This window comes from Vulpes lagopus, chromosome 13, assembly GCF_018345385.1.
Source record: "Vulpes lagopus strain Blue_001 chromosome 13, ASM1834538v1, whole genome shotgun sequence".
Classification (NCBI taxonomy): Eukaryota; Metazoa; Chordata; class Mammalia; order Carnivora; family Canidae; genus Vulpes; species Vulpes lagopus.
In genome coordinates this window covers 38,119,216-38,143,441 of record NC_054836.1, presented here as the reverse complement: position 1 = coordinate 38,143,441, position 24,226 = coordinate 38,119,216, and the positions used below count along the sequence as shown (strand labels likewise).

General features: G+C 40.5%; 1 protein-coding gene across 5 annotated transcripts in view; it reads left to right on the top strand.

Annotated features, from left to right (window-relative positions):
* Window positions 1–24,226, top strand: part of OSBPL3 (oxysterol binding protein like 3) — a 175,894-nt gene that overhangs the window by 133,288 nt on the left and 18,380 nt on the right. For all 5 annotated transcript variants that reach the window (XM_041727839.1, XM_041727836.1, XM_041727838.1 and 2 more), the window contains 4 exons: window positions 6,164–6,298; window positions 7,204–7,297; window positions 11,809–12,059; window positions 14,858–14,995. In XM_041727839.1, coding sequence (XP_041583773.1) covers window positions 6,164–6,298; window positions 7,204–7,297; window positions 11,809–12,059; window positions 14,858–14,995 — 618 coding nt within the window. The remainder of the gene's footprint in view (window positions 1–6,163; window positions 6,299–7,203; window positions 7,298–11,808; window positions 12,060–14,857; window positions 14,996–24,226) is intronic.

Below are 24,226 nucleotides of genomic sequence, written 5' to 3'. Positions count from 1 at the left end.
TTTTGTATTTCTTGCCCCCATTCCTCCTAAGTATCATCTTTTTATTAGTTACTACCAGAGTGGAAATGCAGGACAAACATTTTCTCCTGTTCCTTCTGAAGCATCTTCATTTTCTCTGCCCTGCGGTATCCCAGAGTCCCCGCCAGCATTCTTTGCCCCCCTCCTCTTTGCCCCCTTCCATGAGATCCCCTCTCCCCTCTCTTTGTGGCTGTTCCCTTCTTCTTCTCCTGTGATTTATTTTTTCTTTTCAAAGCACGGCTGTACCCTGTGAGGGGGAAAAAATACTGTGTTACACTTGAAGACTTTTGGTCAACCAGTAGGATGTTAAAATGTCTTTTCTCAAAACTCAGGATGTTTACACAAAATGTTCTTTGCCTGTGTTTAAAATGAGAAACTGCAGAAAAGATAGAAGTGGATTATTAAAAAAATAAATAGAAAAGGATAATAAGGCTTGAAACTGTTTTTGGCTATCATATGTATGTGCCTGCCTCAGAGATGCTAAATTTTTCATTAACTTATTAGACTGAGAGCACTTAAAAAGAAGGAAGGTGATGTACCAGGCGCGTGTGTGTGCGTGTGTATGTAAATTTTTAAAAGGTGTTTCTAAGGTTGAAGCTTAATCCTTCTTCCTCCTTTTCCTGTCCTCAAAGAAAGCCAAACCCCCACACACTACTTCACTCTGCGGGAAGCCACGTGTTCAGGCACTGAGAAGGGTAGTGGCTGAAATCAGCACGGTGGTCAGCAAGGCCTGGGCACCCACAGCCCGTGGACCACAGGCTGGGCCACAGGCCAAGGGACCCTCTTCTCTGTCGAGGAACCTACCCTATCTCTGCAGAGACTCCCAGGCCACTGTTACTTCCGAGACGTGTCAGTGGTTGACCATGACATTCCTCGCCATGCTCACTCCCCACCAAAAGATCTTTTCAGTCACTTTAGCTCAGCTCTAAACCGAATCATCTTTAAAAAAAATATATTTTATTTATTTATTTATGACAGACACAGAGAGAGAGAGAGAGAGAGAGAGAGAGGAGAGAGAGAGGCAGAGACACAGGCAGAGGGAGAAGCAGGCCCCATGCAGGGGGCCCGATGCGGAACTCGATCCCAGGTTTCCAGGATCACGCCCTGGGCCAAAGGCAGGTGCCAAACTGCTGAGCCACCCAGGGATCCCTTGAATCATCTTTAGAGCAATCAGTGTGACCCAACATCCCCAAGTGCTGTGGGCTGCCACATGCCATGGCGCTGGTGGCAGGGGGGTGGGGTTCGTGTCTGTTTCCAGGCAGTGCTTGCCTTCTCAATAGCATCACCACCTCATTATATTCACCCGTGTAAGCAAGGTGATCCCTCATTTATGATTCTATGTACTTGGGGCTATTTGCATTTGGGAAAGGAAACCAGAATCACAGGTCTTTTAAAATGTAGGTTTTTAAACTGATCTAACAAGGAAGGTACGTGAAGGCTTAAATGTCCTTGAGGAGGAGTGGTAACATCGCCCAAATTCACACTTTCCAAAACAGCCTTCTGGAATCTTGTCGATGGAGTGTTCTCCTTGCTGTTTCCTCTTGCAGTGATTTTCTGATCTCCATGTCTTATCCTGCTTTTACTGAGTGACTCAGGCTCACTTTCCCAGAAAGGGAAAAGCCATTCTTGTCTTCAGGAAACCAGAGAGGGAGTGGAAGTGGCCGCCCCAGAGCCTAAAAATTCCATTCCCGTTTATTTTTCTTTGGTGGCTCAGATACCCCAAGCATTCCATCAGGGAATGACAGTCTCCACAGTGGGATTGCTGTTTTCTGTGTTTCTGTTTTCTTCCCTTACCTCTGACCTCTGAGTTGTGCAAATTACCCATCTGTGACATTGAACCTGGCTCCCGGATTCTAGAATCTCCCCCTCTCCTGTCAGAAATTACTCCCACATTATTCTATTAAGTTCTCCTGTTCTGTGTTTCTGAATGTGAAAATTTAATATGATCAACACGTTAGTTTTTATATTATTTTAGGTTTCATATGAAAGGCTAAGTGACTTTGGGGGATAACATTCTACCAAATCTATAGTCCATTTAAGAAACTAAGTAGGCAAGGACTTTAAAGAAACATCTGAAAGAAGGGAACTTCTTTTAATTGCCTATCTGGTTGCTATATTCCATATGCAGTTGAATGCATTAACTCACAAAATTCTAACCACAGTTCTTTGAGGTAGGTGATGGTAGTCTCATTTTCGAGACAAGGAAATCAGAGAGGTTAAAAAAGCTACCCCCAGGGCACACAGCTAGTAAGAGACCTAGCTGGAACCTCAGTCCCCATCTGATGAGTCCGAAGTGTTTTCTCAATAGTCTCACACTCCTGCTATATATTGAGGAATGTGCCAGGCCAGAAAATAAGACAGAGTGAAGCTCCAGTAGTGAGAATATTCTGGGGATGGTGTGAGAATGGACCAAATAACTATCTCAGACATAAACACTATTTCATATAAAAGAAACAAATATATGATAGAAGAGACTAAAAAAAAATCAATGGAGAAGAGATGGATTATTCAATAAATTCAGTTAGCACAGCTCAAAAGCAATTTGGAAAGCAGTTTAAATCTTCCCATTGCACACTAAAATGAATCGCTAGTGAATTAGAGTTAAATATAAAAACTCAAGCTGAAATAGATCAGTTTAAATATTTATCAAATGGCTGGAGTAGGGAGGACTTCCTAAATTTGGAAACAATAGAAAAAATGCAAAAGAAATGTTGACTAGATCTGATTGGTTTTTTTTTAGGGAAAAATTTGTGTGTGAAAAAATAAGGAGACAAATCATAAACTTGGAAAAATATTGTCAGGAAAAATGACAGGTAATGCCAAATAAGTGAGCATGTCTTTGATATGTAAGTAATTAATAAGTAATAACAAGCAACTGAAGACCTCAACAAATGAATGAAAAAAAAAAAAAAGACACAGTTCACCAAAAAAAACCCAAATACAGATTGTTTTGGACTTTGTACTAATAAATTCACAGAAGGTTCAAAGAAATGCAGAGAGAGGTCCCATGCATCTGGCCTAGTCTCCCCTAGTGTTAACATTTTATATATTTTATAAATATATATTTTATATATATTTTATAAATTTTATATATTATAATATATAATTTTATATATTATATAACATATAATATATATTAGGTTTTACATATATATATATAAAATTATATATATATGTAAAACCTAATTACATTAACAAACTTGAGAATCTCTGTTTTCTCTATGTTTAAGGGCATAAATACTGCAATTCAGAAAAATTTATGTTAACCTAATTGCTTTAACTTGCATTTCTTTATTAAAAATTAGGTCTAACATTTTTTTTCTTTTAAAAGGAACTAGCCATAGAGATGTTATTCTAAACAGAGATAGTGATTCTAAAAAATAAGGATAATAGCTTATTATTTATAAAAGACATCTGCAAACATGCTTACCATCTTTACAAATTTGGAAGCATTTTTTATTTCCAGTACATAAAAGGGTTACTCTGTAAGGCACGTATATAATATTATTTATCAACTGAAGTTAATGTCTCAAAAAACTAATAGCCTAGGGAAAAATTCACAATATAATGTTAAATGAATATAGGGGACTATGCAAAGACTGTACAGTGTGATCCCTGTATTTTAAACTTAAGTCTATATATAGTATATATACATACGCATACATACCATATACATACCCACCCAAATATTTTAATATTAAAAAATACACCAACAGGTTAATAGGGGTCACATCTGAGTGATGAGGCTTTAAATGATATGTATTTTATTTACATTTTTCTGTATTTTCTAGTTTAAACACATACTACTTTTACCCTCAAGATAAATGTTAATTTTGAAAAAAATGATTATGGTATAATGTTTGGGAGAAGTTTATAAATATATACGCATGTACAGTTATTTTAAAACAAAGCAAGGCTTTATGTACAAAAAAGGAGAGAGGGACCCCTGGGTGGCTCAGCGGTTAAGTGCCTGCCTTTGGCCCAGGCCATGATCTTGGAGTCCTGGGATCAAGTCCCACATCGGGCTCCCTGTATGGAGCCTGCTTCTCTCTCTGCCTGTGTCTCTGCCTCTCTCTCTCTGTGTGTCTCTCATAAGTAAATAAATAAAATCTTTAAAAAAAAAAAAAGGATGGCAGAGAAATGTATCAAAATGCATATAGTGGTTTTAGTGTGATAGGATTATGAGTGCTCCTCTCCTTCCCTTTTCTGTTTATCTTTTTTCAATGTAAGAAATAGATAAAACAACCATTCAGGCCTTCTAAACTTGTGGGGAAATCATTGAACTGAACTGACCAGGTTGATATTTAAGAAGTGTGGTCCTGTGTGTGTAAGTAAGGTAGTACGCTGGGGCTCGGGGTGCTGCAGTCCATTGAGTTTTCAGTGGGTATTAATAGGAAGTTTCTGGAGCAGTGGAACAGAAGGGGCTAGGGCTAGGTGTATAATTTTTATTGTTGATCAACCAATCCTTCTGATCCACCAGTCTAGAAGGAGAAAGAGAGCAGGAGTGACTAATGATGAATTTGTGAATAAAGCAAGTAAGTAAATCATGAGAGTGTTGTGCGGCAGTAGCACACCAAAGACACGGGAAGATTCTGTTTCAGTGGGTGTTGAAGGGGCTCAGTTACTCACTAAGGTGACTCCTCCTGTGAGGAGACAGGCCTTTTCCTTAAAGGTGACAGCTATGGTAATTGTTTGTAGATCCTAAAGTGGTCTCTTGATCAGGGCAGAGAAGATGCATGCTTTTCACAATGCTGTATGGGTATTAAAATGGCTAAGAACTTTGAGAGACCAGTTATCTTATTTAGGAAGAATCAAAGAGGAAGTTCCCGAAGGAAACATTTCCCAAAGGGGCCACTTTGAAAATCTGCTGTGGCCCTCCTGTTATCACATTCCCTTCTTGAATATAATTTGTTTAGGAGACCGAAGAGTATATACTGAACTCATAAAAAAAAAACTCTGCAAAAGACATAATCTGCCTTAACTCTTGTTCCTCAAATTATTCTGGGACTCATTTTTCAGACACAACAATGATGCGGAAGCAGTTCCTTTATCAGCCCTGAGAAATGTGAGCTGTAGGGAAGTTCAGAGCATGAATCTACTCCTCTGATTTGAAGGGATTGAGTCATCTTGTCCTGAATCTGTTCCCATTCCAAAGGTCCAGTCAGGCGTCACCTCTTCTCTGAAGCCCTCCCTAAACCAAAGCCCTAAATAGAATCAATCTCACCTTCCTCTTCCCTTCTGTATACTTTCCCTTCCACAGCCTCAATCTCCTGTGTTGGGTGCGTTCTCTGTGCCACTCATTCAGGCCAGAAACCTTGTCTCATTCATCCTGGTATCACCCCCAAGGCCAGCACAGAGCGGTTGTTCAATTTGTTGAGTTGTACTGAATTTGCACAAAGCACATGCCCACACAAAGTATTCAGGTCCTTCCTAGGGTGGGAGTTTAGACCCAGTGAAGTAGGGAAGGGAGGGCTGTGCAAGATGAGAAAATCATGATATGCCATTGTGTTGTTTATAAAGGGAGGTTTCTAAAGGGGATTGAGAGTTTCCTTCGCTCTTAGAGTCATTGTGGTTGGAGAGAGCCGGGCAAAGAGAATTCCTTTCAGTCATCCATGAATAATGAATGATCTGCCACCAGGGGCACTTCTAGTCCAAAACACGCTATGGATTTGTCAAGGGATGCCTCCAGAGCAGTATGTAGGCCTCTGGGAGAGCGTGGGGGCAGAAGAAAGCAGGGTTGCTCTGAATCAGCCACACCAGGACATTCCCTGATTCAGAAGAAATTTTAGGATGAAAAGAAACATCCTGCAGTGGTAGAGAATAAGAGGATATGATTCAGAGAGTGTGGGAATTTCCCCCTCTTCAATGGAACGAAGACTGGCCTGGAGAGTCTCTTTTTGCTTTGAGATGTGTCGCATGAGCCTGAGCCGCGACAGTGAGGCACCCATTTGGAGGAGACCTTTGTTTTTCATTTTGTTTTGTGCAAGGCTTGCTGCTTCTCCACTTGGGAGCTGACCTCTGCTTTGAGCTGCTTGTTTGCATGCACCTGTGACCTTATGTATTGTGCAGTGAAATCAGTTGTTTATTTTACTTCTCTGGAGACTGTTTCTAATTATATGCAACTTTGTGTTTGTGTTTCAAATAGGAAAACTTGAGAGATGACAACCGAGCTCTGGTCCATCAGCTTTCCAACGAGAGCAGACTCTCCATCACTGATTCCCTTTCAGAGTTTTTTGATGCACAGGAAGTTCTATTATCTCCAAGCTCGTCAGAAAATGAGGTTTGAGCACTGTTTTCAGTTTGATGCCTCAAAATCTCTTTTGTGGCTTTACCAGTAAATACCCATCTTCAGAAATGCTAAACTCAATGGCCTCTTTCTGCCATTCCATTCTGAGGATCTTCTTCTCACCCCTACCCCCCAAAACACAAAAGATACAAGACCTTAGGGAAAAGGTTGGAAAAGTAGAAGGTGTTGGGTACTTCCTCATTTCTGTTACTTGATTTATTTTACATCTTTTCAATTATTTGTCATAATTTTAACTACTAGCTAATTTGGTGATGTAGTATTTCTATCACAGAGCCGGAAATTAGCATCTTGGGTTTTTTTAATCATTGAATTTGACCAATACCAATTTATAACATGCAATTATTATATTATTATAATAATTGCAATATGGGTGTTATAATAATTAGTATAAAATAATACTGTTTTATATTGATGCACTAAAATCAGTTTCCTGAATAAGCAAACACCATAGTTGGCATTACTTTGTGAAAATGCAGATCGATAATTTTCTCTCTTAAGTATAGAAGTACTAATCTTATTTAATTTCCATAGAAGATTCTTTTCTTTCACAAGTGGTTAAAAGACAAATTATAACTCATTCTATGTAAACAGTAACAAATTCTGAAAACACAGTCTGAATAAGAATTTCTGTAATAACTGCAGCCCTGAGTTTACTTATGTTTTCTTTGGGATAATTGGCCAAGAAAGTATAAAAATGTTAATAACAGGTGTTTATTATGAACACCTCCAATGCAGACTGGTGTATAGGCCTCTATGAAAACAACCCAAAATTATTTCTGTAGGTTTTTAATGGTGGGATTCAAGATGTTTGATTTGGAATAAAGGTTCGATGAAAATCTGGTTTATTTTAACACTAATGTATTTTTCTTTTCCCACAGATTTCTGAAGATGACTCCTATGTCAGTGACATAAGTGATAATCTTTCCTTAGATAATCTCAGTAATGATTTAGATAATGAGAGACAGACCTTGGGTAAGATATAAATTATTTGATATCTGAAACCTTGCCTCTTCACAGAATACTAGCAAGCAGATATAGTGCCTGCTATAGGCATTGAACTGTAACACATGCTGTAAAAGAAAATTAAGACATGCTCCCTACCCTTGATGTTTATATAATCGAGGTAGGGAGATAGCACTCACGTGTGCTAAAAATGTATTCATTCAAATATACTTGTCTGCTCATGAAAACTTCTATTTTATAAAGTGAATGTATACCAATTATCACATAAATATCAAAAATTAGTACAACATGTACTTCTGATATGGTCAAGAATTCTCTCTGCAAACATATTATAATACAGCTTTTTGCCTTTAGATACCTAGTGGTTTTCATGATTTAGGAATTCAGTGGAAATCATGTAGTAAAAAGGTCTGGTCTAAGTGGTAATTTAGCCTCAGATTCTTCAAGATAACACATTTAAAAGTACTCTCCCCCCACCCCTCAGAAGTAACAAACTGCTACCTCCTAGAAGGGAGGATGGGGCTGTCAAGCTATCCTAAGATGTTCCTTTATTACTGATTGATCCCAAGAGCAAAATGCCCAAGAAATGTTAGTTTGAGCCTTGGGGTACCTGGAGTGTCTCCCCAGACACCTCTGATTTAGGAGTTCAATAGGCAGACTAAAGTCTCTTTAGAAGGTGCCTGCTGAGTGAAATAAGTCAATCGGAGAAGGACAAACAGTGTATGTTCTCATTCATTTGGGGAATATGAATAATAGTGAAAGGGAATATAAAGGAAGGGAAAAGAAATGTTGGGAAATATCAGGAAGGGAGACAGAACATAAAGACTCCTAACTCGGGGAAACGAACTAGGGGTGCTGGAAGGGGAGGAGGGTGGGTGTTGGAGGGGAATGGGTGACGGGCACTGAGGTGGACACTTGACGGGATGAGCACTGGGTGTTTTTCTGTATGTTGGTAAATTGAACACCAATAAAAATTAATTAAAAAAAACAAAACAAAACAAAACAAAACAAAAAAAAAAAAAAAAGAAGGTGCCTGCCAGGCAGCCCTGGTGGTCCAGTGGTTTGGCGCCGCCTTTGGCCCGGAGCATGATCCTGGAGATCAAGTCCCACGTCAGGCTCCCTGCATGGAGCCTGCTTCTCTCCCTCTACCTGTGTCTCTGCCTCTCTCTCTCTCTCTCTGTCTCTCATGAATAAATAAATAAAAATCTTAAAAAAAAAAAAAAAGAAAAGAAGAAGAAGGTGCCTGCCCTTAAGAAGAATTGGCCCACTGGACAGTTCTTGGCATGGATCCTGTAACACCAAATATTCCCAGTCTTTGTACTCAGTACATCTTGGGGTTTGTCTGTGCCATGTATTGGATACCAGAGCACCACCTATTTTCATATCTACCCAGAGAATAGGGACCATGTCATTGCTTTTTCTATTTTAGTGCTTCCCAGGTTAGTAAGTATATGTGAAATATGATAATGATGAGACGTTATCTGAATGCCAAAGGGCCTACTCTCCGGGGACCACAGAAAAGGCAGGTAATTTTACTTCTTTGGAAAAAACATCCTTTCATCGTCAGACCTGCTAGAAGTCTGATGCTCATTACATTCTATCTTGCTTGAAATGTTTCTGAAGAGATGAACCCTTTGGTGCAAAGTCAGAACCAGTGGTTCAAAGGAGAAATCCAACACTATAGGAGCTACTTGTTTTTCTAGAAAAACAAGGAAGTGAACTGAAAGAGAAATGAAGAAACATCACATCCCCTTGACAGACAGCACACCCACTGAAATGGCACTCCCACCATGGATGAGGAAGACAGACAAATGCTGCAGTCCTCATTCTCTTTGAGGCCTAAAGGAAGGGGTTAAGGGGAGTGCAGGGATAGAGGGTTCAGAGGTCAGAGGTGGAAACAAGACTTGCCCCAGAACCTAAGACCACAGCTATGTTGAGTTGGCATCAGCCATGAAAAGCAGAGAAGCTAAGGCTGGTTCTCTCTACCTTACTCCACATTCATTTTGCTGAAGTACTGACTAACACATTGCCTTGGCTTGAACAAACACTAGACCAAACTCATCTTTCTTCTTCAGCATTTAGAGGTAAAAATAGGTGTCCTCCAGTTTAACTGTCTCTGTTGAAGATTAGACTTCTAAACATCAGGACACTACCGAGAAGACTAGAGGTAAAAATAGTAACCTTTGCATTATATGACACAGTTTCGCCTACGAAAGGAAATAGGGATTGAATCAAGTTCTTGATGATTTATGATATGAGAATTTCTCTGGGCCCATAGTAAATGCTGGATACTTAGAATGCTTCCTGTTGATTTCTTCCTCCCCAAATCAGGAGGCAAATATTAGGATCTGTCACTGTGATGGGTGCTGTGGGAGGTTCAGGACTTAAGAGAGTAAGTTCATGACCAGGTTGCCTTCGTTAACCTCAGCTCTGCCGTTCGCTGGTAATGTGTTCTAGGACAAGTTACTTACGAGGTAATATATGTAAAGTATATGTAAAAATACCTGAGGTAATATATGTAAAATGCTTGAAGACCTGCTGCTCCAGAGTAAAAACTAGATAGATACTGGTCATTCATTGATAGTAATCATCATATAGTGTTTCAAAATCTAGATTTGTGCAATCAGAGAAAATATTTTGAGATTACATGGAAAACTGTTTTTAAAAACTACTTTCATTTGCAGCTATTTACTTGGGCAAATCAGATTTTTGCTTGTGTCAAGCAATTAAAATAAATTCAACAACAAATTGGATGCTTAGGTTAATGTGACACTGCAAAGTGTGAGTCCATTTTCATACTTTTCTGTTTATCAAAGAAGCCTCTTTATTCAGAGCAATTGGCTTTACAATGAGTAAATGTTAAATATTTACTTTTAATAGATAAATATATACAAATAAAATGCCCTTTTCCTCATATGTTGGTGAGATTTCATTTGCATAGGCTCAGTTGGGATGGGAAAAGACTATCAGAGCCTGAGCCAATGGAAGTGTCACAAAGGAAAAGACTGACAAATGTAAATACCTAAGATATAAATGTTTTATTCATCAACTAACCACATGTACCAAATTTAAAGATAAATGACAAATAGGGATTTGATTGTAAAAGAAATATAAAAACAAAAAAAATATATCTTAATATATAAATAGGAAAGCAGATAATTCAGTAAAGAAGTGTTCATGAGACATTCCAGATCACACTAAGAATTTTTTTAATGTTAGTTAAAACAAAGAAATAACACCATCCACCCAACAATTGGCCAGAAATCGAAAATGAATGATGATAAGCCCATAAAGTTCTTAGGAGATTGACACATATATGCTGATGATAAATAGGAAATTGATATAGCTTTTTTGAGGAGCCATCTGATCATATGAATCAAATGTCTAAAAGTGATTCTAGTTTTTGACACAGTAATTTCATGTCTATGTATCTTAAGCGAACGCTCAGAGATACAATCAAATTTTAAGAATATAAATATTCACTACCTTTTCCTTTTTGCATCATAGCAAAACATTGAAACAAATCTATGATTTGTTTATCATTATCATTTGGGAATGATTTAGTAGATTGTGGCAAATCCATAGCATGGAATTTTTTTCAGTCATTATAAATGATGCTTTAGAAGAATATTGAATAGCATGGAAAAATAGCTAAGGGAATGAGCAGAACATAAAACTAGATGTGCTATATGAGTTCTGTGGATGGAGAAAATACTCCAAGATATAAATAGCTCCTATTTGTGGGTAGTGGAATAATGGAAGACTTTAATTTCTCTTACCATTTTTCTGTAATAAACATAATTGTTTTCTTTATCAGAATTTGAAGTGATTTTTTTTTTAAGATTTTATTTATTTATTCATGATAGACACAGAGAGAGGCAGAGACATAGAGGGAGAAGCAGGCTTCCTGTGGAGAGCCTGATGCAGGACTCGATCCTGGAACCCCACCATCACAACTTGAGCCAAAGGCAGACGCTCAACCATTGAGCCACCCAGGTGCCCCTTGAAGTGATTTTTAAAACAGCTGAAAAGTTTTTATCCAGAGTCTGTAGTGCTTTTTAAAAATCTAAAGAGTTGAGGGTACCTGAGTGGCTCAGTCAATTAAGGGTCTGACTCTTGATTTCAGCTCAGGTGTTTATCTCCAGGTCAGAAGTTGAAACCCCACACTAAAAAGATTAAAAATTAAATAAAAATTTATAAAGCATTTAAAGACATAAACAGTAACCTGCTATGAGCATACAAGTCCAGCTTCCAGTTTATTTAAGCTATGCGGCACTAGCTTCTGACTCAGACCTTGAAGACCTCCCTGGGAAAGGAGGCCATGAGTTCTAGGGCATGCAATTTGACTTCAGTTAGCTGCACAGAATTTTTATTTTCTGACTTGCGGTCCCATTCTCAGCAACTGAGATTAACAGTAGAATTGAGCACTTGCTGGGTAAGGTTTTATTTCTGAATTTTTAAAAATGATACAATAAAATAAAAAGTCTTCCAGAAATCAACGAGGCTTCTTTCCCTTTTAGGGCCTGTGCTTGAAAGTGGTGGAGAAGCCAAGTCCAGAAGAAGAACTTGCTTGCCGGCTCCGTGCCCCAACGCAAGTAACATCAGTTTGTGGAACATTCTGAGGAATAACATTGGGAAGGATCTGTCTAAGGTGGCGATGCCAGTGGAGCTGAATGAACCCCTGAACACACTGCAGCGGCTCTGCGAGGAGCTGGAGTACAGTGAGCTTCTGGACAAGGCCGCACAAATCCCCAGTGCCTTGGAAAGGATGGTGAGGAACCCCCTGCCCAGCTGTGGGTCCAGCTCAGCTGTGGGTCCAGCCTCTGCTCCTGAGCCACCAGGCAGAGCCAAGATGTGCAGGGCCTGAGCTCTGGGCTCCTCTGATTTTCCTTTGGATTATTCTTTAGATAGGGTCATTTCTCACCAGGGCCTAGATCCCCTATGCCTGGCTGTTTTCAGGCATGTGTCAGGATTTGCCATTTGGGGGAGCTTCTATGTGACGGTTGGTGCCTCTGGGTAGTTCTGCTTTGTGGTTTTACACTTCCTTTTTCTCCAGAACCTTCCAAGTGATTGTTCTGATAGGCCCGACTGGAAAACATGTCTTGCGGGCTGTCAGCACGTTTATTTTTTTTATGATCCCGGGTGGACAGACTTTAATTTCTCAAGTTGTTTTTCTTGTCCAGGGTGAATTTCCCTTGAGAATGTTTTTGTTTCTTTTTGGAATTGTCCCACGAGTGACGAGATTTTCGAAAATAACATTCCTAGTCAAGGGGTTTACAGAAGAAAGATGATTGTTCCACCCTGACTCTTATTCTATAGAGTAAGTTAAAAAAAAAAAAAAAAAAGCAGCTCATCTTAGAAAAAATTCACCTTCTGTCCTCTACTCAGTATTACTTCCAATCAAGTGATGGGTCATCCCATGAATGGGCCCCCACGTGTTTCTCATCCTTGTCTTGGGGTGGGGGGAGATAAGGGACCACGTGGTCAGATGATAGCCAAATCAGCCCTTTTGGTGACTAGTTAGTTAACTTTGTTCTTTGAAACTGAGTGTTCCTTCCTCTTTTTATTCCCTCATATATTACCTGCCCCACAGTCAGGTCATTGCTTGAATGGGAGGCTGGCACTTCATTGTCTCCCCGACAAATGCGGTCTCTGTCCTGGGCATTTACTGGTGGGCTAAACTGGTGTCGGCACATCCCTGGGCTTCATGGACCTGACCTTAAATCATCCCTTCACTGATGGAAGACAGCATTCTTTTTAAAATTCTGAGCATTCCATAGGTTTGACCCTTATTAAAACTTCATTACTTCAGTGGTTTGAAGATGAAGGGGAAATCCAGCGGTGGATGAGAGAAGCATCCCACCGTCCTTCCTTCCAAGGTCTCTGGGGACTTCTCCATCAAAGAGGCTTTCTTGATACTAATGGTAATAAGAGTAGGAGAGAAAAAACAAGCTGTGTGTGTTTTTTTAATCTTCTTTGCTACTCTTTGCTAGATAATTTCTGCCAAACAAAGAGAGGCAAATAGCTTCTAAAATGAGTGTTAAAAGTCAACATTTGTGGTCGGCTCTTTTCTTAAAAAAAAAAAAATTGACTTTGAAGATGAAAATATTCATCTCAGTGTTTCATTCTTGTGGCAATTTAGAGACCCTTAGGATGTCAGATGAATGATTGGTGTACTTGACCTTGAGAAGGAATTTGAGGGAAGGCTTTGCATTCCAGTACAGTGCACTTGGAAGGGCAAGTAGAGGAAAGCATTGTGTAGGAACCGCATCCGTGGGGGTGTTCACTGCCCTGTAGGTCAGCTCCTGCGCCTGCATAGGTTCTTTTCTTGCAAGCCTAAGAGGAGGATGCTTCATCGTGTCGGCCCCCTCCCTCCCTTCTCCCTGCAGCATGATGAATGATACCAGGTTCTATTACAAATTTTGTTATATTTTAAATTGTGAGGTTGATTCAGGGTTGATTCAAAATTCCATGTAGACAATGTGAGCTTATTGTTTAACAGGTAACAAGCATATGGGGAAACAAAGAGAGGAACAGATCCCCAGATTTCCAGAACAAAGAGAATTGAGCATACCGAATTGGTTTTTATGAGCTACCCTTAGATGCTCTATAGCATTCTGTGGTGTGAGTGGTAAACTGGGTTCTAGTTGCAAAAGGCTTAAGACAAGTTATATGACTAGTGAACATTATGAAAGGCACTCAGCCCCCCCCCCCCACCCAAATTCCCCTGACAGGATAAGAAACTTCATGAAATGTGCTGGGAAGGGGAGACATTGAGATTGTTACTCACTTAGAAAGAGAAAGTTGCCATCACGACCTAGGTTCAACTATCTGTACCCCACCCACCCCAAAAAAGATAAGAAAAATAATGGGTCTCTTTGGTGTCCTGAAAGGAGAACTGATTAAAAAAAAAATTCCCGAGAGCTTCACAGTGAATGCTTATTTCATGTTTACCTATAATCTATCCTTTTCCTTTTGATTTTTCATTTTTCCTCCCAGAAAAGCTAGACTCTTTGAAAGGCACTGTGCGCTGTCCTGTGGCCCATTACAGGAAACTCAGGAAATTGCTATCTCAGATTTTCTTTTGTCAGAGTAGTTTCTACAGTATCAAATTAGGAATGGTTCCTTTTCCTGAATTTTGAGGGAAGTTTGGATTTTTTTTACATTCTTCTTCTTTCTCCTTTCTGAAAATCAGGCTTCTCAGATATTATCAGGGTTAAAGGCCCTGAACCTAGCCTAACAGCTCAAAAACAGGGTGGTTCACTTGATAAATACCATCCTTTGGAAAGCCTCTACCAGCTGGAATCAGGACAGATGGACAGTTTGCTAATGTTTGGTTCATTGGCCTCTGGGCCAAAATGAACATTATTCATTCATTTGGTTATATATAACCAACTCTAAACCAAAGTTGGTTTGGTTGTCTTTAAACCAGAGACAAATTGTTGGATTTCCAAAATAACCCATAAACCCATAAAGAGAGAAATAAGTGTTTTATTTTGTTCATGTCTTTGTAAAAAAAAAATTCTTGATGACAGAGAAATAATAAAGTTCTGTCCTCCTTCTCCTTAGGTGTATGTGGCAGCCTTTGCTGTATCGGCGTATGCATCCAGCTACTTCCGAGCCGGGAGCAAGCCCTTTAATCCTGTTCTTGGAGAAACCTATGAGTGTATCCGTGAGGACAAAGGCTTCCGTTTTTTTTCCGAACAGGTGGATACATATACCCTTTCTGTTTGTTGTATACACCCTGTTTGCCCACTTGCACTGGAGGAGTTGCTTACGCCTTCCATTACATGTGCTTTTGAAATATTTATTGTCCACCTTTCACTGGCTTTAAAGCAACTGAGATAATTACAGTGCTTTTACACATAAAGAGAAGGAATGATTTCCCTTCTACTGAAACCAAACCACCCCCTTAGCACAAAGGTACTGGCAATGCTGAGCACTCCTTTGACTATATCCATCAACAGAGCCCTTTGTGTCAAGTCATAGTGAGACAAATCTTCAAAGTATGAAGAAACATTTGCCCAACTGATTTAAAGGTTTAAAGCCTATACCCTTACTCATTGACATTGTCCTTCTAGAGTATGAATGCCCCATCAAAATGCCGCACCAAATAAAGGCATTATTCTTGATTTTATTTAAGAGGAATCATTCATTCATGTACATATTCAATCAATAAATATATGTTTAAAGATTTTATTTATTTATTTATTTGGCAGAGAGAGAGTAAACACAAGCAGGCAGAAAGGGAGAAGCAGGCAGAGGGAGAGGGAAAAGCAGGCTCCCTGCTCAGCGGGAGCCCTATGTGGGGCCCAGTCCCAGGACCCTGAGTTCATGTCTGGAGCCAAAGGCAGATGCTTAACCGACTGAATCACCCAGGCACCCTCAATAAATGCATGTAACTCATACACAGCCTTGTTGTAGATGTGAGAAGACTGTACTGGGATGGGGGCTGGGGGCAGATAATACCTGTCTTCATTTGATGGATGGACATACTTTGTACTTATGGAGCCTGCATTCCTTGAAGTTCCATGAGACTTTTGCACCTAAGCATTAGCACATAATAATATTTGGGAAGAAAGAGAAGGGTCTCTGGAGCCAGCCTAGGTTCAGATCTCAGCTCTACATCTCACTAGGTTTGTAACCCAGGGTGAAACTTAACCTTTCTGTGCCTCAGTTTCCCTCTTTAAAGTGGAAATAATAACAGTGGGACAGACCTCAGATGGCTTTGTGATGATTAAGTGAGATACTCTCTGGGCGTCTGGGTGGTTCAGTTGGTTATGACCCAGATTATGATCCCTGGGTCCTAGGATTGAGCTCCACCTCAGGCTTCCTGCTCAGCAGGGAGCCTGCTTCTCCCTCTCCCTCTGCCTGCTGCTCCACGTACTTGTGCTCTCTCTTTGTCAAATAAATAAATAAAATCTTATAAAAATTTTTAAAAAATAAGTGATACTCTCTACCACACACTTGGAATGGTGTCTGGTACATGAAGTGTTACATGAGTGGTTGCTGTCATTATTGCTGTATGACACCATAGTTTGTAATAGTGGAATATTGGGAACATCCCAAATATCTGTCAGTAAGCAATTGTTTAGCTAAAATAGGATGCACTGATACTGAAAATAAAAAATATTCCTCTCACCCCTAGTTGAAACAATGACTCAACACATCCACCCTCCTCATATCCCTAAATGTCAGCCTGGGAATATTAAACACCATTGCTTTGATACACCTCTCTCGTAGTTCTTAGGAAACTAAGGGAAAATGGGTGGGCTGCTAGCATATTATTTTCCTTCCTGTTATCTTGCTGCCTCCTTGATCAATGGCTTTGCATTTGGAGGATAGGAAAGGAAAGGTGGTGAGAGACTTAGGAGGATGGTGCTGGTCTTGACTGTCAATTACTAGCAGTGTTCTCTGAAACTCAAAGGAAAATGAATATACGATAATCCCAAAGCACATTTTTAGTAGATTTTCAGTTAGAAGCTAAAACAAATTAAATACTGATATTGGGGAAGTGAGAGTTAAATCAGTAGTTAAAAGGAAAAGATAATTTGATTCAAACTCAACTGGGTTATTTAAATACTAAAGCTAAAATGGAAAGAGAATAAATGAAAATATAATTGGGTTACCATGGCATTATATGCACTCATGTGAAAAAATAAAGGCCCAAAATAGCCCAGACTACAGCAGACAATCAGGACAGGATGAATGGTGTAAGAAAAGAGTAGTAACATGAGCTTGCGTAAAGCTGTGCTTCCATCCCAAGAGCCCCTGACAGGGCAGGGCCAAATTCAGGATCTGCTTGCCTACCTGTGACGGTGACACGGAGAGAGAAAGCAGAGCTCGTGGGCACGTGTGCACAAAGACAGAAAGAGCATTACATAACTCAGTCTTTGGTTCCATGCAATGGATCCCGAGGAAATAAGCAAGAAAGGGATCCTGGCCATTATTCGTAGTCTCGGGTGTGCTGGGTGTAATGTTGACCCGCTTCACACCCTGACCCCACCACTTCCTCTGTGTGTGGCCTTGTATAAGCTATGTAAACTTTCTGAGCCTCAATAATGTCTTTAGCTATAAAATAGGAATGATAATGCTTAACACATAGGTTGCAGTAAGGCTCAAGTGAAATACTACCCTGAGATAAAGAATACTTACACCGAAGACAGTAAGTGCTCAGTACATGGTTATTGCTCTCATCTTTAGGGGCAGCTTTAAAAACTGCTTTTTATGCAGTGTTAAGAATAGCAAATAAGATAGATCTCTTCTACTAATTCAAGTGCTTTGAAGGGGGCATTCTGTCCCTGGTGAGTGTCTGACGGAAAGCCAGCTGTGTAGTGCACCCCCAGTCCTGATCATGATGGAGCCACTTCATCTGTCTGGACCTTAGCCTTATGGCCTCAGAGAGTTGGTTCTTTTACAACACCCAAGAATGGATGAGTCTCTCAAGGACAGAGTCACCCTAGCTAAGCCTTTAAGAAATTGATGTACAACCTAGAATGCTATTCTGTGACATTTTTTATTTATTTATTTATTTATTTATTTATTTATTTATTTATTTATTTCTGAGAATTTTAAATTCTAAAAAATAGACCTACCATGGGGCCCAGAAGGCCTTGGTCACATGGCCAGGCATACTTTCTCCATGAACAGATTACTTGGGAAACCAGAATTTAATTACCAGGTACGTGTACAATGAGAAGGACAGGTGGCTATTGAATTCGAGGCACTCAGCTGCCTACCGCCCCCAGAGTGGAAGGCGTTTGGGACCCTCCTGGGCACCAGGAGACACATCAGCTCAGCCTCCTGCACTGCCTTTCTCACCCTTGTTTACCCTGACCTCTGACTCATTGTGCATGAAGAGCTTCTAATTTAACACAATGAAAGAGAGTGCCAGACTATTTATTGTGTTTCATGCTGGGACCTGCCAGTATGGCTCTTTCTTCTTCTGGCCCGGGAGACATTCTACCTTGATGGAGACCCTACCAGTATGCATTATGTGTAGGTGATATGCTTCAGCTTTCGGAGTTTGGGGCTTGCTTTGCTTTCTTGTACCTCTCTACCTACTGAATGATTAATGTAATAAACAGGTAGGACTCCCAAATTAGTATTTTTGGGTGGAGTTTTATTCAAACAAGGATGTTGATGGAACTCATATATCCCAGTGAAAGGACCTGGAAGGAAACAAGGGTCTCTGTGGAATTTTCTAGATTTGAAAAGCTACATCTATTCGTTTTCTCCGAGCCTTTAGCTCAGAGATGTAGTTGTCTTGGGGTTTGGCTGGGGATGTGGGTGTTTGAAGTAGTCAGTGGCCAAAGAAATTGAAGTAATTGCTTCTTCACAGAGTTTGGTTACATCACAGCTTGTTCCTCTGTATTGTCTCTCACCTTTTCAAAGACCCCAAAATGCAGATCAAAATGATTTATGTGGTCAGAAACCAGAGAAAGCATTTGCTCCTCAAATTTTCCCCACAATAATGAACCGTTAGGTTTGCAGAATGCTTTATGCTTTTCAAACTCGTACAGGATCTATTTGATCTTCAAAATACCTGCTGTGTGGCAGGTGAAGCGAGGATCAGTTAGAGGCAGGGAAGCAGGCCTGGAGCGTCAGCCTCTCCCAGTGCCCCACGCAGCTGACTCCCTCTGTTTCACCCCAGTGGCCTCCCTTCCTCTCCTTTCTTGGGTTCTCTCGTATAGTTACTGGGCTCAGAGCTGCCAGGGTCATAGTCTGCTGAAGGGAAAAAGTGTTCTGAATGCCCATCAGACTTTGGGACTTTGTCTGCCATTGTCCCTTAGACCTTTCATCCTCCAAACTCAGCTGGGACTTTGTTCCCAGCTCCCGTTGTGGTCTGGGGAGTGGCCTTTGTGAATGCACAACGTTCAGGAGTAAATCATAACCATCCCTGGCCTCTGTTCCACTTTCTCAGGGGAGCAGTTCGATTTGTGCCAAGAAATGTGATGCAGCCTTGGCTGTCTGAACAAGCTCAGAAAAAGGGGGAATTCAGAAAGGACTTCCTTTTTCTCCTCAGGGACTGAGTCTCCTGCTGACAAGTTCTTCCTTACTTGGTTTCTGCTGCCTGGCAGGCTGCTAACGAACGGGTTTTGAGCCTCACTGGAGACTGGGTGGTTTCAGAAAGCTGCTTCTCTTTTTATACCTTTGGGAAAGGTTTGGGATCTAAAGGTTCCACAGTTAAGCTATTACCTAAACGTGGCTCTTCCTGATGATCTGGAACTTCGGTTGTCAGATCCCTGTTGGAGTCATTTTAACCATGCATTCCCCTTGGGCCCCGCTCCCCCAGCCACGCACTTTGAGAATTTGTGCTGGGAAAGCTAAATGGAGTTATTGGAAGTAACTAAACTATCAAAGTTTCAAATGAAGTCTTTTTTTTCCTTTGCTCTCTGGCCTCAGCTCTCCTTGCTTTTCTGTTACTCGTCACGAGAACTCTGAACATACATTCTTGGACAGACTTATAAATACCATACCTATCACTTCTCTCCCTGCATGCTGGCTCATGATAAAATAGCTTTTTTATCTGCTAGTAGGCAGAGTTAGTCACTACTGATTACAGTGGCATCTTATTTAAAGACGTTATCAGAAGGGAAATTCAGGCTGTTCAAATAAAACTAGCAACAGTTCAAATACAAGGCAGCTAAACCAGTGCTCTCCACTTCTAGGTCAAGTCATCACATAAAGTGTTTTTGTTTCTGGTTTTGGCAAGAAACCATTGTTTGTCAAACAAACTGGTTAACTCTGAACGTGGGGGAAGAGAATATAGTTGGCAACAGCATTCTCCCAAAAAATCAGGCCAGCATCCGTGGCATCATCCTTAACAGCTTTTTCTTAGAATTCATATCCTATTCATCAGCGAATCCTGGGGTCTTCCCCCCCGAAGCATGCCTTACACAGCCACCTATTGTCCCTGCCTCCCTCACTGGTGCTGGTTTCCAAGCCCAAGCCAAGGTCATCAATGACTGGGATCATTGCAGTAGACTCATTAACTGTCTCTGGTTTCCATAGCCAATTCTTCACCCAACAGCCAGAGCGATTGCTTCCAAATAGGAGGAACAGCCTGCTCTAAACCCTCCAATGATCTCCCACGTCACTTGGAATAAAATCCAGAGTCCTGGCCATGGCCCCACAAAGCACCCCCTCCCCCCCCCCAAAGATGCTAGCCCCAGAAAGCATGCCTCTCCCACCCCTGCTCATTTAGCTTCAGCCACACTGGCCTCTTGCCTCCCTTAAAACATACGGAGCGTTTGCCAGCCCTGAGCAATGCCTGTGTCCTCTGCTGGGAATGCCTTCCTCCCAGTTTTCCACATGGCTAACTTCTTATTTCTCTTAGCCCCAGATGATTCCATTGTAGAGAGTCCTGCCCCTACCACCCTGTCTGGAATAGCATGCCCACTTACCATTCCCCCCCCCCCCCCCGCCCTGCATGCTTCTGCTTAACATCCGTTACTACTTATAAATTATGTCCTTATTTCTTTATTATATATCTCTCCCACTTCTGCACTAAAATGTAAACCCCAAGAGGCTAAAGATTTTTGTTTCATTTGTTTTGCATTATATCACCAGTGATTAGGACAGTGCCTGACACATCAAAGGCAGTCAGTGAATGGGGAATGCCATGGGATTTCTCACCTGGTACCTGCATGATTTCTCACCTGGCATTTGTCTTCTTTTCTACAAGCTGCCCATCGAGTTCAGAGGCAAGTTAGGAACTAGGTAGACTGTATAGTTACATCTTTGGGCAGCTGCAGAAGTGATGTATTTAAGGGATTTTTTTCTAAATCTGAAAAAGATATAGTCACAAAAATACTCAAATATTAAATATAGTCTTTCCCCATCTGCTTCCCCTATACCATTCACCTCTTTTATAAAGTACATTCAAAGCATAAATCAAAAATGATCAGGCCAGGGTGAAGAAAGTCTTGAGATATACAAATAAACCACAGGAATTCTCAATTAGTCGGGGAACTCACTGACTCTGGGCTTATAGAAACAAAGATACATATAAATACCTGCACAATAAAAACCATATATACTAGGGATGCCTGGGTGGCTCAGAAGTTGAGCGTCTGCCTTTGGCTCAGGCCATGATCCTGGGGTCCTGAGATCAAGTCCCACATCAGGTTCCCTGCATGGAGCCCGCTTCTCCCTCTGCCTGTGTCTCTGCCTCTCAGGAATAAATAAATAAAATCTTTAAAAAGAAAAGCCATATATACTAAATTCCTGAATGTTTGGGAATCTTTACAAATTGGAAATTGCTCTTATTTGGGATTGGAGAGGAAGAGATAGAGAGGGATGCTAAAAGCCTATCTCAATTGGATTTATCCAGTATACTGACAGTCAGTGTCTGCTTCAGGCTTGGGTCAGTTCAGACTCAAAATATGATACCTTTCTGGGTTATGTCTGGATTAAGATGTAATGAGAATAAAAAGTCAACTAAGTCCCACACTAAGGTTAAAATGTGCTCATCATTCTCCACTCCTGTGGATTTTAGAAAGATGGCTATCAACAAAAATTAAATTATGAGCCTTGAATTATCCCCCTTTCAATGGGCCTTTGAGTTAGTCAAAGGCTTAGTATAATCTTTTTCCAATTGGCCGACATCCACCGATGCTGGAATTTGAAGAGACACTGAGAATTAGATATTAGATTTGAGGCATTTGGAAGTCAGAAGTACCCTCCGACCTCATTTTACAATGAAATAAATGAGACTCAGAGAAGTTGGAAGGTCAGACTCAAAAGATTCTTTGTCTAAATATCCATGAGATGGGATCTTAATGGTGTACGGAGGCATTGGGAGGACCAGAGCCCAGCTTTGAGAGCAGCCATAGAGAGGCAACCGGGACATAAAGAAAAAAAGCATTAGATCTGAAATCAGAGGACCTTAGCTTAAAGTGCCACCCCTTGTCACTCATTAACTGTGTAGCATTGGACAGGTTCTTTGTTTCCTAATTTATAAAATAAGGCTAGCGAAGGCACAAGGTCATTATGATAACTAAATGGGAATACTACTCATGAAAAATGGCTAAAAGGTAGCCACTGCCCACTTCCTACACAGCATAGGATCCTATAACACTATACATGTCATCTTTGTGTTTGCAAAGCCCATGGTATTAGCCCTATTTTACAGATGAGGTAACTCAGGCCCGGTGGGCTTAAAAAGGCCCTTTGGCCAATAGATGATGTTGCTGAGTTAGGACCTACACGTCTGGGACTCTAGAAGGCTCCCTTACTCCCTGACCCTAGTACAGCACACGGCAGATGCTCCAGAAATGTTACATGAGTAAATACCTGTTGTGAGAAAATGTATCGAAGAAAAATAATAAATCACTTTAATTTTCCTGGGAAGCTTTGTAAACTTCTTAAAAGCATCGTGTGCGAAATACATCACTCCCAAAGGCCCTCTTAAGCCAGAAAAAGATAAACAAAGTCACATTTATTTGAATAAATATCAATTATTATTATTATTTTATAATACTCTTATTCAAAAACCTTATTTTCATTCAGAAAGCAGCTTTTGAATCCATATAAAAGCATTCTGCTAAGCACGGATTCCTGTATCTGACACGAGAGCTTCAGAAGGTCAAAGTTGCAGTTTTATGGGACATATATATATTTTATGGTATGATAGGACTTCTTTTATAATTCATATGGATAATATGTCCCTATTTTATGGGATTTAAAATTATTACAGAGGAAGTTTATAGTTTGTATATACTGTATTTTGCTTTGATGTTTACATTTGGCACACCTATAAAATGGCCAAGCTCTTGATCAAAGCTGTGGTCCCTATGTTTTTTACTACATTGTTTCTGTGAGAATAACTATGATCTACTTTTAATAGTCTACTTGAAAATATGCCTATGTTCTGGGGAAAGGGGGAACTTTCCATAGCTCCTCACCTGCTGCACTGTGGGGTAGGCAAGGGAAAAGGGAAGGAAAGGGATCAGTTTTATATGATGCCAAGGTTTCAAAGTTAACTCCACTCTTTACATTGAGAGCTGGTGAGGGAGGGAGGAGGAACAAGGGATGCAGCATTTTGTAATATAAAGTGTCTCCAAGGAGTTCAATGGAAAAAAGGCAATGAAGGCCAGCAGAGAGTTGCATTTTAGGACTTAGGCTTTTAAATCGTGCTGGAAGTGAAAATTGCCCCCGGGAAAATTGTGTCTCATAGGCACAGAGAGAGGCTACGTTCTTAAGAGGCCTATGGGAATGAAAACCATCCATGGGGTAGCAAATTTACATCTCCCACCTCATATCAGATCTGCCATTTGTGTTCTTTGAGACCTGAAAGATGCATGGAACTATTGAAATCTTTGTCTCTACTTTTCTTTGAATCAAGCTGGTACAGTTAAAATTCCGTCAGTTAAATGTGCATGTGGCACGATTCTAGATTAGCCTGTCCTTGAATTCTCCACCTAAAGTGGCAGGCACATACAAAGTGGTTTCCAGACTGTGTTCCTCATTACAGCTGAGGGTCCGGAGCAAGGTGAACGGTTGAAGATGTGTCACTTCCCCACTGAAAACCACCGATGTAAACCCAAAATGCTGGGTTTTACCTTTGTTTCTTCCCTGTCGGTGTGTTTAGGAAGCATTACTGAATTGTTCTGGTTTTGGTCTCCTCCTGTGTAATATGAAGTTAGCTAGGCTAGCTGCTCTAAATGTAAGATACTTTTCCTAAGAGCCAGCTAAGGCAGAGATATTTTGAAGCACTGCTGGTAACATTACTCTGGTTTCACTGGTACTGAATTATGATCATGGTACGGACACCACTCACTTGCCTTGAGTTACTAAGATAATGAAGAAATCCAACTCAGGAACCATTTTCTCATTAGCTTCTTCATTAGTGAATAGAACAGAAGTAATGACCCCAGTGACAAAACACAGGGAAATGTGAGACAGTGTCCATTACAGGAATTCTCCTTCCTGGGA